The 13,157-nt window shown below is 48.9% G+C and overlaps 1 protein-coding gene across 2 annotated transcripts in view; it reads right to left on the bottom strand.

Annotated features, from left to right (window-relative positions):
* Positions 1 to 3,460: 3,460 nt before the first annotated feature.
* PDLIM4 (PDZ and LIM domain 4) overlaps positions 3,461 to 13,157 on the bottom strand; it is a 47,484-nt gene continuing 37,787 nt past the window's right edge. For both annotated transcript variants that reach the window (XM_040078466.1, XM_040078465.2), the window contains 3 exons: positions 10,994 to 11,151; positions 7,130 to 7,250; positions 3,461 to 6,237 (listed from right to left, as the gene is read on the bottom strand). In XM_040078466.1, coding sequence (XP_039934400.1) covers positions 6,033 to 6,237; positions 7,130 to 7,250; positions 10,994 to 11,151 — 484 coding nt within the window. In that variant the 3' untranslated portion in view covers positions 3,461 to 6,032. The remainder of the gene's footprint in view (positions 6,238 to 7,129; positions 7,251 to 10,993; positions 11,152 to 13,157) is intronic.

The raw sequence follows: 13,157 nt of genomic DNA, 5'->3' as shown, positions 1-13,157 counted from the left end.
TCAACAGGGCAAAGCAAGATCCATTTTGTATGTGAGCCTGCAGTGTGTCTTTTGAAGGGCTCTGTGCCACATGCTGGAGTGTGCTACAGCCCTGCTCTGCCCAAAGCCCTGGCCTTGCCCTCCTGCTACCTGCTGCCCACCCTGGAGTTGGTGATCACATCCATCAGGGTCACATCACACGGGACCAAGAGCCTCCGGGAAAAAGTTATCTTTGGCAGCCTTTAAAAAGGCTCTTGACTCATCTCAGCCTTTCTGCTCTCTCAGCAATATAGAGCAAGTACCCCTTGGAGCAGTGCCAGGAGTTGCCTGATGCTCACTTGAATCCAACTTGTGGGACTTGGAGCTCTTAGGAGCATTATGGCCATCACTTCCCACTTCCTGGTAGTGGTGAATGAACTCGTAAGCAGAGCCCAGCAGACAAGCATTTGGTGTGAAGCATTTTTCATCTTATTTGTGGTGGGAATCCTGTAAAAGAGATGGAATTAGGACGCCTGTGAGGATTTGGGATAGACCCTCCCAGATCCCACCTACTCAAGTGCAGTCAGCTTTCCCATGACTATCCACTACTCACAAAGGACTTTAGTAATTTTGCCGGGTGGAATGTCGCTCCAGCTGGGGAAGGACATTGCTTTGGCCCTGGCAGACACCAGCACATGCTTCCTCTGCAGCAGGAGCTGGTGCACCGAGGCGAACACGTTCTGCTTCCCTGGACCCCAGCCTTTGGGTCACAGCTCAGTGATGCGGGTCAGGGCTGCATCAGAGCAGGGAATAGTCAGAGGTCTTGCCAGACAAGAGACGAGATGCTCAAGCCCATCACTACAGTGTAAAACGACCTCTCCCAGAGAGGTCACTGCCAGAAGTTTCCCGGAGTGCTGCCCTCTGGGTGGATTTGGATGTTGTAGCTCGGAACCTCCTCACAGAGCTGGCTCTTGTCTCATCCTCCTCGAAGCCGCTGGATATTTCACTTTCCATCACTAGATGGAGCAGGAGACAGCACAGAGCCCGGGTGAAGCTCTGTCTTGCCCCATGGCCCTGCACCCAGACAGCTCCTCTGCCCCTCATCCACTTCCCACATCCTTTATAGACCCCTGCAGCCCATCTGCCCCTCATCTGCCCCCACACATCCCTTATAGCCCCCAGCACCCCAGGCACACCCATTTACCACTATCTCCACTACAGATCCCATACACTCTGCACATCTTTCATCTGATGCCTTTTACATCCCCTGCACTCCCCCAGATGTCGGGAAAACCCCTGGGACACACTGCCTGGGGAGCTGCGATTCTCCATTCCAAGGACAGACCCCTCTTGGGAGGGTCATGGGTGCCTGGTGCTGTGTGAGGACAGGGCAAGGTGTGAGTGGCCTCCTGAGAGCTCCTGCAGCTGGAATTTCCAGTGATGGTGTCCGTGTCCCGCTGGTGAGCCCAAGCTCTCCCAGCCCATGGCCCCACAGTGCCAGCAGCTTGTATCTCCTCAGAGTCCATCAGTGTGGGGAGGACACACTCACCACTGGCCTCCTGGAACCCTTCAGGTTTGGGAGTGAAGAACTAAGGTGTTTCTTCACAAAACAGTTATTAATAAAGCCAAAAGCCTGCACCAGGCTTGAGCAGTATCTTTGCAGAGTGAAGCGTGACCCTGTGCTCATCAGCTGCCCTGAGAGCAGTACTGGCCCCAGCCCAGGCCCTCCCCATTGGGCTCCCTGCACAAGCAACTGCTTTAGGACTACCTAAAAATTCAGAATATTTATGTGTCCTGGTGGAGGAGCTGGTCCCGGCTGGAAGAGCTCTGAGAGTGTTTGCTGGGGAGAAACAGAGACAAACAACTTGCAGATAAATTTGTGTAGAATCAGGAGCAGTTTTCTGGGTTTTACTGTATGTGTAGGGAAGATTTTTGCCTCCCTAAAGTAATTAAAACAGCTTCTTTCATACATGAGAAAGGGAAGAGAGGGAATTTTTCCAAAGAACCTCTTTTTCCCAATCCTCCTCCTATAGCACAGGACATTTATCCTCAGAGAAACGGACAAGCTGAGATTTTTTCAGTCCCTGGGGCAGACCGTCGGTAACAAAAGCAAAGTTAAACAACTCTGAACAAAAGCTGCAGCAGAACAGGGGTGTGGTGGTGGAAATAATGTCTGGCTAAGTAGGAAACTTTAATGATGATACATGGAAAAAGTTAAACAATTAAAACTTCAATCAGTCTGGCCCTGGTCCCACTTAATTCAGCTAATAAATGCTGTGCCTCATCACGGTGAAGCTGGTGCCTCCTTTTTTCTACAGAAGAGAGGAGGCTCCCAGTGTTGGGCTAGTCAGAGTAGCTGTGTGGGCAGCAGAGGGTCTGGGGGGCCCTGGTGCTGCCCAGGCTCTGTGTATTCCTCAGTCTCACAGTGGGGATCACCCCAAGGAGCTGAAGCCCCCCAGAATCAATGCCCAGAGTAGAGGGGCTGGGGGTGGTGGTGGCTAAACCACAGAAACACATCCAACACGTGTGTACTCAAGGGTGAATAGCAAAACCACTAATTGGAGAGTCATAACCATATTAAATATTTTATGTGCACTAATTAGACATAGAGTTACACAGATGCACACTATGGAAACCTTTTCTGCCACATCCAGCTTCTCAAAGGTTTTGTCTTTTAAATGCCTTAGGGACACAGAGACAACAATTTCCATATATGAACACTTGCCAAATAAAAGCTTTTAAGTTAAATATTGGAGGCACTTACCTCACACCCCCTCTGACTTTCCCATACACCAGTGATTTGAATCCCAGTCAATTATTAAAACCAGACCCACTGAGACTGAGCTACAGAAGCTAACATCCCCCTGACACAGCTGCTAACCCCAGCCTGCCCTCACCTCCCACTCCCCACACTCCCACTACCCAGTGGGCTTCTGTACTCCAAGGGTCAGCCACAACCTCCGCTTGGGACGACAGCCCAGATCACTCCAGCAGTGACAGCAGTTAACACCTCCAGCACTGCAGAACTGTGGATCCCAGGCTGATGACAGCCTGAGACATCAGGTGGGAGAAGGTTGCCTTGGAGCGTCACTGTGGCTGATTAAACATCACCAAAACCACTGATTCATCAGCCTTGTGCAGGGGCAGATGCAGCAGAGCTCTGGACCATCACAGGATAAGCTGGGTCACACTGGTGGAGAGGAGTCAGGCACCAATGGGGGATTGCATAACAGGCAGAGAGAGACATGGTGGCCTTTCCCACCTCCACACCTGATAGGATGCAGGATCCCAGGAAGGTCTCAAAAAACCCCCACACCATCTCCCCCCAAAACACAGGTCAAACCTCAAACAAGCTCTCAGTGAAATGTGAAAAGCAATTCACATTAGCAATTCTCTGGAGATGCAAGTGTATCTCCAAGATGCTTTTTGAAGTTTATCCAGAGTCCTCTCACCTGGATGCCAGAGGACCCCCACACATATGGACCAGGCAAAGGCCAAGTGATGTGAGACAAAACCCATAATACAATTTTATTTTTTGTTTCATACAAACAGCACCCTCCCCAGATTTTACAGTTTAACAGCATTATCTGGTGACAGAAAAGGCGACGCTCGCTTGTGGCTGCTCCTGCAAGCCCCACAACAGGAACAGGGTGGCCTGAAGCCCTGGGGTGCCCTGGGATGGGCCTGTGTGAGGCAGCTCCAAACTCTGCAGGGGGACCAGGTGAACTGATTACTCCTAAGAAAGGGTATCATGAGATGCCACGTGGAAATACTGATTTGAGGGAACTTGGGATCAAATTAAAAGAATAGCTCCGTGCCCAGCATTCCCAGTGCTGTACCAGTGTGGCAGCCAAGCAAGACCACCAAGGGTGCCCTGGCAGGAGTCTGCTCAGCTGGCTGTTTAAAATGAGGGCAATGAACCAACTTATGAACTTCTTGGTGTTCCCTGTATCAGGGCTGCAGACTCCTGCCGGCCATGGCCACCATGCAGGTGGAGTCAAATGGGGACAAGAACCCCAGGGAGTGACAAACAGCACCACTGGCAGCTCCAACTGTCTGCCTGGAAACCAGGGAAAGGCATCCTCTGCCATTGATGTAATGAGTCTTCCACCATGCAGCCATGCTGCATTCAGTCTGGATTTGGGTGAAGCCTGAACTCTCAAGCTACGGGCACCAAAGCTCAAACCAGCAATGTATAAGGATAACAGAGGGATTCAGAATAAATGTTTCTAACAAGAGCAACCTAAGGAGCTCCAAGTCCAGTCCTGCAAACCAGGGCAGTAATGCTTCCCATCTGATTACCATGTCTCCTCATTTACACTTGTTCCAAACAGTCCCCCTTCAGAGGGTCCAACTGACCAAGCAAGGCCACACAAATACAAGAAAAACATGGTTCAGCACTGTGATGAAAATTTCCATGTTTCTTGTACTTTAATAATTAAAAATTCCTGGTGGCAGAAGGAGGGGGAGGTGGATGTTCTGCTGCTAGCAGGAATGCACACAGCCAGCATCCCTATGGTACCAAGCTGGAGGGAGCCTGGGGTGCTGGGAGGCTGCAGAGCAAGGGCAGGAACTGTTGTGTCCCTGTGAGGCACTGCATGAAGTAGTCTAAATGTAAACCAGTAACACCCAAAAATCCCTTCTGGGGTGCAGAACCTGTAGGAAGAAATTAACTACTCAGCCCCAACTAGGATCATGCTCCCAACTCTCCTCCAATTCCCAATTTTCCCTCTTATAGAGAGCCAGGAGGCTTTGACCATCACCCCATTTCTTTTTTTTCCTTTTCCATGGAAGGTAAGCAAGCATAAGCATTTCTTTTTCTCCCCTACATCCTTCCTCTCTCAAAGTGAGGAGGAAGAAGAGTGGGGCTGTTGCAAAGCAGAAGTAACCTCATGGCACCAGTGACACAGCTCCCATCACCTTGCACACCAGTACCCAACAGCTGAGCAACTCAACTCTCTCTCTCTCCCCTTTCTCTAAGCACTAGCATGAGAAAATCCACATTTCTCTAACAAAGAAACATTTCAAGATCTACAAAATCTTTCCCCTGTCAAATAAAGTAGATGATGGAGCTGGCTGAAAGCACAGCCTTGGGAGATGGGTATAAATACAATCCTGTTGCCCTGGGACCTGGGACTCACCCAAGCTCCAGTTATTCCCTAAGTTCCTGGAGGGATTTTAACATCCCCTCACTGCTGGGAGGCAGACCCAGATAGCAGCAATCTGAGGATCCAGAAATAAAGGATGGCAAAATTATAGCAAAAACTGGGGAATAGTCACAATGGCCAAAGCAGAGGCAGCTGTGGGCAGAAATTTAGGAGGAGAGGATAATCAAAGGGTGCTCCAGACTACTGCAGTGTCCTTTCAATGTGTGCTTGAGTGATTAGATGACAAAACAATTGAATTAGAAGAAGGAAGAAAAAACCCTCATCACACACTCAGTGGGGAGATACGTTAAGAACTCGAATCAGTCCTTGTCAGCCTCAAATGCAGTTGCCCTGGTCCACAGAGTTTCACTATAATTACTGTTTTAGGAGACCACCCTTCCTTGGCACATCTGTTGGGACACAGCTGAGTGAGGCATCCACTGGTATCATCCTGACTCTCAGAGGTTGTTTTTTATCACTGGGGCAGCCACAGGACAGGAAATTAGGGTCAGGACATAAGAGACAGCTTCTTTTGTTAAAGTGCCTTATTTTCTTTGAGCTTTTAAAACATCTTTTAACACATCTTCAGTAGGAGGAGGGCACAAAAAAAAAAGAAAAAAAAGGAATACAGGCTTTATATGAAAGCAAGTAGAGAATTAATCAATATTTACACAGATCTTGGATAAGATTACAGCACAGACTAATAACCCAACACAGCAAAAAGCAGAGTGTCAAAAAGAAGGGCAAAACCTGTTTGAATGCTTTCAACACCATTCCCCGGAGATCCCAAGTGTAAACGGTTTTATCTAGAAAAGGCATTTTAACTTGGGCTTTGGTATTCGGGGTTGATTCCAGCCCCACTGCTCGCAGCCGGCAGGACGTGGGTGGGCGCACGGCCGCCCGACCTCTCCAGAGCACAGCCCGGCTTTAGACGAGTTCAACTTTGGCGTTTGGATAAACAGCCACCACGTCATATCCTTCGGGGGGCTTAACCCTCTCCTTGGCATGCGTCTCGCAGTACAGCTGCTCCTCGATGAAGAAATACCCTCTCTGCTTCAGGTTGAGGCCACAGTCGTCACACATGAAGCACTCGGGGTGGTAGAGTTTGTCCCGAGCCTTGACGATGGTGCCCCTGGGAGAGATCGGGAAAGCTCAAGTGAGGTGGAGAAAGAACGAGCACAAACGGCTTTTCCTGCTGCCTCAAGTAAAACAGAGTAAGTGGAGGAAAGCAGCATGCAGGGACATGTAAGGGTGTTATCAGGGGTTCTCAGCCCACCCAAGCTACCACCTCACTCCAGGCGTGGCTTCACTACGCTTCTGCTGTAGGGAAGGGATGCTCCACACCCAGCAGCACTGCTCCACAGCTTGATGCAAAACAGAGCCTTAAATATCTACACTCAGCCTGGATCTGAAAATCAGGAGACAGCATCCTGCAAGGACTGGGGCTGTGCATTTGCAGGCACTATGACTTGTGGAGCAGAGACCCTCAACTCACAGCACCAGCAAGAACACGGTTGCAGGCATTTACACAGCTCACACTCAAATTTGGCTTGAGCAGGATGCAAATTACAGCAGAACATAAACTACAACAGGTCATAAATTATAACAGAAAAACGCAGAAAAGCACCTATACTTTCTGAAATAAGCATTCATCTGTCAGAGAGTAACTCTTCAACAAACAAACAGCTCTATTCTTCTCAACACTCAAGGTGCTTCTCCCAGCAACCCTTGTAAGGCAGTGAAGGAGTGCTGGTGCCGTGGTGCTATTCATAGTCCCTGGGCAGCTACTATGATAAGCAGGGCACAAACCATCCCATAAATCATCCCTTGCGAGATTCCCTTAAAAGGGACAATCCAAACCATATTTATTGCTCAGGTTTAGATATGGTTAAAAAAAACCAGAAAGGGATTCGACGTATTCTGCTATAAATTCTAACCCACGCGCCTGGCAGGACCCAACGCAGCCATGTCCCAGTGTCACCGTCCCCACTGCACCGGAGGCTTCGCTGAGGCCCGACACTTACACGATCCCATTCCTGCAGCGCGTGCACTCGGGAAGCATCTGCAGCCCAGACATGGGACCACCAAGCTTTGGCACTGGGGACTTGATGTTTCGAGGGTTGCTCAGTTTGTCGAGTTTTTCACCTGCCAAGAATTATAAAGACACAGATTGAAAACTCAGCCTGTCAGGGCTGTTTTTTCCTCTTCTTTCTTCTTCTTCCTGTTTTTTTTTTTTTCTCCCTTTCCCCTTATGGAGTCAGATGAATTTGCCTGTCATAACAGGACCTGCAACTTCTTTGGAAATTCCAGGACAGCACCAGCTCAACAGATATGGACCTTTGTGATAATACAAAGCAGCTGTGATCTAGAGATGAGAGGTTAATCTGGCTGTAATACTACTTACTGAGTTTGGAATCCTAAATAGTGAAGAGCTCAGCAAAGCTTCCCCCCAACAACAACAACAACAACAAAAAGGTTCCATCAGTTCCATCACACCAATATTGCAGGTACATTTAGTAGATCCATCATCTGTCAAGGAGACGTAGATGAAGGAACTTCACAGAATGAGGCAAAATGAACCAAACAATAATAGAATCACATGCACTTTTCTTCCTAGAGAACGTATTTAAGCTCAAATAATCTAAACCAAAATACTGTGATAGAAGATAAGGCCTCCGTTCACAAAGGTCCAACAATGGGAAAGGAAGCAATGAAGATTTTGTGCGTATGAAAAATATCATAGCAGAGTTTTCAGTGTTGTTGCTCCCATTCCCTACAGATCATCTACCATCTGCCCTCTGATTCTGAACACCAACATGCTTGTTGCCAGCCCTTGGGATACTTAAAAGCTTCCAGTATTGACTGCATGATTTTCCACAGCTGACAACTGGTCTGTTTGGCATGTACTGATCTACAGCTCCCCTGTGATTGCCTAAGGTCATAGGAAAGAAAAGCTCACAAAGAAGGACCAGCTGGCTCACAGTTTGAAAAAGCAGCAGAGGAGCTCTTGGATGAACAAGTCATTCTCCAGAGTTCTAATCTACCACACTCCCTGATCTGCCAAGGTGTTTCAATCCAGGGTCCATTGTAAACATGTGCTCCAAGCCCTGATGCCCAGAAGGTCTCAGTAGGACACAAGCACTTTTTGACAGAGTTATTTTCACATACTCTGTGCCAGTTTTGGCAACTTCTGAGCAAAATCCAGGGTAAGCTCTTCCCATGGCTCCAGGAATGTCTCTGCCTTTCCTAAAGGGAACTTTTAGCACCTGAAGCCTGATACATCATCAGTGCTGGTTGCTCACAGACCCTGGGCAGGGTCACAAGGTAAGATACATTTTGAAGGGCATTACTCAGAAAAGTTTCCTCCCATGGAGAGACCCCTCCTCCCCATCCAGTGTGTCTCAGGAGTGTTTATTGTCCTGGGCCCTGGTGGGAAGGAGGGTGCACACCTGACTCATGCCCTGGGGTGCACAGGCACCTTCACACCACAGCTGCCCTCTCCAGGCCATGGCTCTGACACAGAGGCCAACGCTGCCAGTTCCAGCCAGTGGGTAAAACCAAAAGGACAAACTTCCCACCAGACCCCACCTCCCCAAAACACAATACAGTGTTTGGCAATGCCAAGAACTTTCACACATGCAAGAGTGCCTGCCCAAGAGCAGAGCAGGGCTACTTCACCCCAGGAGTTTCCCCAGTGCTCAGCTGGCCCCAGCCAAACCCCTTGTTGAATCCTTCCGCTGCCTTGCTGGGAATAAACTGAACCAACTGCTCAAGCTGCTGGCTTCCCCCAGCATGAGACACAGCATGCTTGGACTAGACATACTCATCTGCCAACATTTAACAGTTAAGCTGTCACTGCCTCTCATGCAGAGTGCTTGGAGAAGCTGCTTAAAAAAGAAGGGGGAAAAAAAAAAGAAGGGGATTTTACAGCAAAATGAACCCCGCAGAGAAGGCTGCTTCCCATCTTCCTGAATTGTGTATAATTTCCTTCTATTTAGCAGCCCAGTCTCATGGTGATTTATGGTCTTCAGCAAGGCAGCAAATTGCTTTAGCTCCACAACCTCAACCATGCCATCCCTGTTACTGCTGGAGTATTTGTCCTTTCTAGGTCATGGGTGCCCATGAAGGTGGGCACTGCCATTCCTCCAGCCTCCACCCCAGCACAAAGCATTGCTCCCTAAGGGTGTGGGATAGGGCTAAAATGCTTCCAGTGGAAACACATTCATTATAAAACAGGTTGTTGTCCAAGACATTCAGCTCCTTGGGAGAGGAGAGCTTGACTTTAAAAGGACAATGCAGAGCAGGCTCAGGTCAAAATGTGTAATTTTAGGCTTAAGGAAAAAGGAGCAGGGGTGGCAGCTGTAAAACAAACCCAGCAGGAACACTTGGGATTGAAAATGTGCTGGAACATCACAGAGCTTCATGCCAAGCAGAGATGCTTTTCACCTAATTTCTCATCCCTTGTGAAATAAACAGCATTGGAATGACCAAGGGGTAAGTGAGGCTCTGCCTGCAGGCAGTCGCACTCCCCTCCACACTACTGAGAGGGAGAACGTAGAACCCAGGTGACAGTGACTGCTCCAGCCTGTCCCATACTGGCTGGTACCCAAAAGCAGCCTCTGAGGCTCCAGAAAAACACGTGGTGTTGCACTAGTGATGGGCTAGGTCCAAGAGAATGCTGATGAGCACACATCCAGGACTGGCTGGACTGTCCCAGGGTGTGGAGACTTGTCCTGGCACCTCTTTGTTCCCCATTCCCCCAGTCCACAGCCTTTTTTTTCCTCCCTACTAGCACTGGATTTCTGCCAGCCAGGGCTGCAGGATGCAGGGGGAGGCAGGAGTAAACCGGCAAAGCTTGAGTTTTATTCTCTTTCCCTGGCACAGAGAAGGGAGGAAGGCAGCAGCATTACTAATTGGGATTAACACAGTCACTTCCCATTTGCTTCTTCCTAATGAGAAGACTGGCGAAGCACCAGATTTGTCCTTGCTCTTTGGAGGTCTTGAAGGACCTGAAGGCCCAACTGGGGCCTGTATTTAACATCAGTTTTCCTGCCAATTCAGGGGCTGTAATAAAATATAATAATATACCCAGTGCTTCTGAGGTTGATCCTATCTCATGCTTTGCAACTACAGCTCAGTCCCACTGAGAAAACCAATACTGGTGGAATTCCACGACGATCCGAAGTTACCTGCAATTGTGCCTCTTGTGAAGCAAGAACCAACATTGTTCTAGTCAAAGAACAGACTTCTCTAACATTTTAGACAAACAGAAACTGAAGTGTAACAGCCCAACTTGCTACCTCTCATGACTCCATAATGAGATTTACAGCAGTTAGCATTTTCCCATAAAATAAATATATGTTCCTGGATTCACAATGATTGGAGTATGGGGCCCTTGGAAGGGAACAGAAGGACGAGTCTTGCCGTGTAAGAGTGAAAAGCAAAGCCTAAAAATTTGGACATAAAAGCTCCAATAGACTTAACGCTGAAAGGCAAATAAAAATAAAAAAGCCTGAAGTGAATAGATTGAGGATCTTATTATTTAATGTATTAGCGACATGGGCAGAAAGCTGCGACAGATCTGAGAAGTGAGCCAAGAGCTCCTGATCTCTATCCTTAGCTTGCTGAGGACCATCCCACATCCTTATGCAAATGCCATTTACTTAACCAGACCAGGCTCTCCTACAGTGATCTTACACAACCACTTAAGGCCATCACATTTCATAAACCATCTCAGAAAACAGCTGCCACACTGCTTACACATTCAGCTTTCACACGGTGCTCAAGTCAGCCACAAAGTTTGGTAAGCAGGAGTATGTGAAACACTGATTTGAAACCTGCCATCCTGGTGGTCTCACAGGAGGGTGCTTGGGTGCCAACCTCCTTACCATTCTCACTGGCCTCCAACATGCCCTGTAAGTACCGGAAGGATCCAGACTGCTTGGGCTCTGAAACAGGCTTTTCATAATCCTGAAGCATCTTGTAGACATCCGACTCCACATCAATCCCATTTCTGTTCCGTGGGAGAGACTTCACAGGGTCAATGCTGGTTTAAAGAAAAGAAAGAAAGGCTCCAGTCAAACAGAAACAGCTACTGTCAGCTCATCAGGGAGGTACTGAAATCTCCACATTCCCACAGATTCAATTAAGCACCTCTGTTCCCATGTGTTTCCCTGCCTGGAGGTATGTCTGGCCCAGGAACAGTTGCTGAACCAAGGAGGTTAAACTTGTTCCCTGTTGGGCTCCAATTGAGCAACATAACAAGAGCTGGCCCAGTTACCAGATGCCTTCAGGAAAGAGGGCAGCTGCTTGCAAATGCTGTGAATTGCTTTGCCACCTGTGGAATTTATTGAAAAAATGGGAAAAATATGCATTTCAGCAGGCATGCCCTTAGCTATGTAGGGCCAGAGCATGCACCCGCTCCTTGTTAAGGTCATCTGGAGAGAGTGTGCTAGGCAGGACAGCAAAACCCCCCAACACCCACAAGTGCCTCCTGTGAAGCTGGTGTTACTGTAGGTACATCACAAACACAGACCACAGCTTAACTGAGAAAACCACCTCACCAGGGAGGGGGACACTGGGGCTGCCCTGTAATCCCCCTTCAGCCTGGAGCTGTTCCTGGTCTGTATGAGGAGCATTTGGGATGCACAGACGACAGATAGCAATTTAAACCATCATTCCAGTCCAATACATCAAAAACATGAAAAGCATGGTCTGGAATCAAAAATATTTCAGGTACATGCTTAAATGTCCTGCTGAGAAGAGCTGAGTCCAAGTGCTGTTGTACTCCGGAGGCCCCAGGCACAGCTCCAGGGGAAGGGGCTCCTCTTCCTTTTTATAGAGCAGGTCATGAAGGTCATTATAAAACTAATAAAATTAGCAAGAGCCCTGAACTCCATCAGCTTCACTTACTTTAGCCATCATCTAGATAATTTTCTCCACCAGTATTATATTCACATCTACTTACATAAACAAAAGAAATAACATCCACTTTCAAAGAAAGAAAGAGAAAAAACCTCCAGACAAAAGTCACTTTCAAAGAAAGCAAGAGCTCCATATTCTGGTAGTGACTCCCCAGCAGCTCTGCTCCCTGCGGGAGGTGAGGGCCAGCCTGGGTGGTGGTGCTGAGCCACAGACCCATCCCCGTGACTCCCAGCCAGCCCAAACCCCGCGTGTGTGCTCCACGTGCTTCTCTACCCTCTACAGTTCACTCCTACATCAATTCACACATTTCCAGTGGGAAAGGGCAGGTTTTGGCCAGCTGCGTTAATTTGGCACAGCCTGGTTTGTTGGTAGCAGGGGTGCACAAGGGTAGCTCTGTGAGAAGCTGCTAGAGGCTTCCACCACATCAGACAAAACCAATCTCTGATGGCTCTGAAGATAGACATGCTGCTGGCCCACTTCAAGAGGCTGGTAATGGCTCTGTGATGACATATTTAAGAAGAAAATCAAAACAGCACAGGCAGTTTTTTCCAGAGTGGCGAAGCGCCGCTGCCGGGGGCCATGCCCGGCACTGCGTGTGGCGATGCACCGCGGCTGCTGCCATCTCGGCACGGCCTGCAGCGAGCCTTGCCGGGCCTTGCCTGCCTGGCCACGCCTCGGCAGCCGCGCTGCGGGCAGAGGGGCAGGGGCGGTGGTGGCTGCTCCTTCCCGGTGCCCTGCCATGGAGAGAGGTGTTAAACAGCTCCAGCGCAGCGGCCACCGCTGCCCGCACAATGACGGCGTGGCCGCCTGGAACAGTGGAAACTCCCGACTCAGGTGAGCTCCTCGGGCCCAATGCAGAACCTAGATAAAATCGACTTCTAGGTGCTGCGGGATCCTGCAGGAATCTTTGAATTAGTGGAGTTTGTTTGCAATGGTATCTCTAAGCAGCAGCTTTTCTTCTGGTCAGAGAAGAGGAGGAAGTGAGGACATGTGAGGGAAAACATGGCGGCACCGAGGTCAGGGGGCAAACAAAGAGGGGGAGGAGGTGCTCCAAGCTGGAGCTGAGATTTCTCTGCAAGCTGTGGTGAAGACTATGGTGAAACAAACTGTAATGTTCCCCTGTAATGT

Source organism: Hirundo rustica, chromosome 14, assembly GCF_015227805.2.
Source record: "Hirundo rustica isolate bHirRus1 chromosome 14, bHirRus1.pri.v3, whole genome shotgun sequence".
In the NCBI taxonomy this organism is placed as follows: Eukaryota; Metazoa; Chordata; class Aves; order Passeriformes; family Hirundinidae; genus Hirundo; species Hirundo rustica.
The sequence above is the reverse complement of the archived record's forward strand: the minus strand, read 5'-3'. Positions and strand labels throughout refer to the sequence as shown.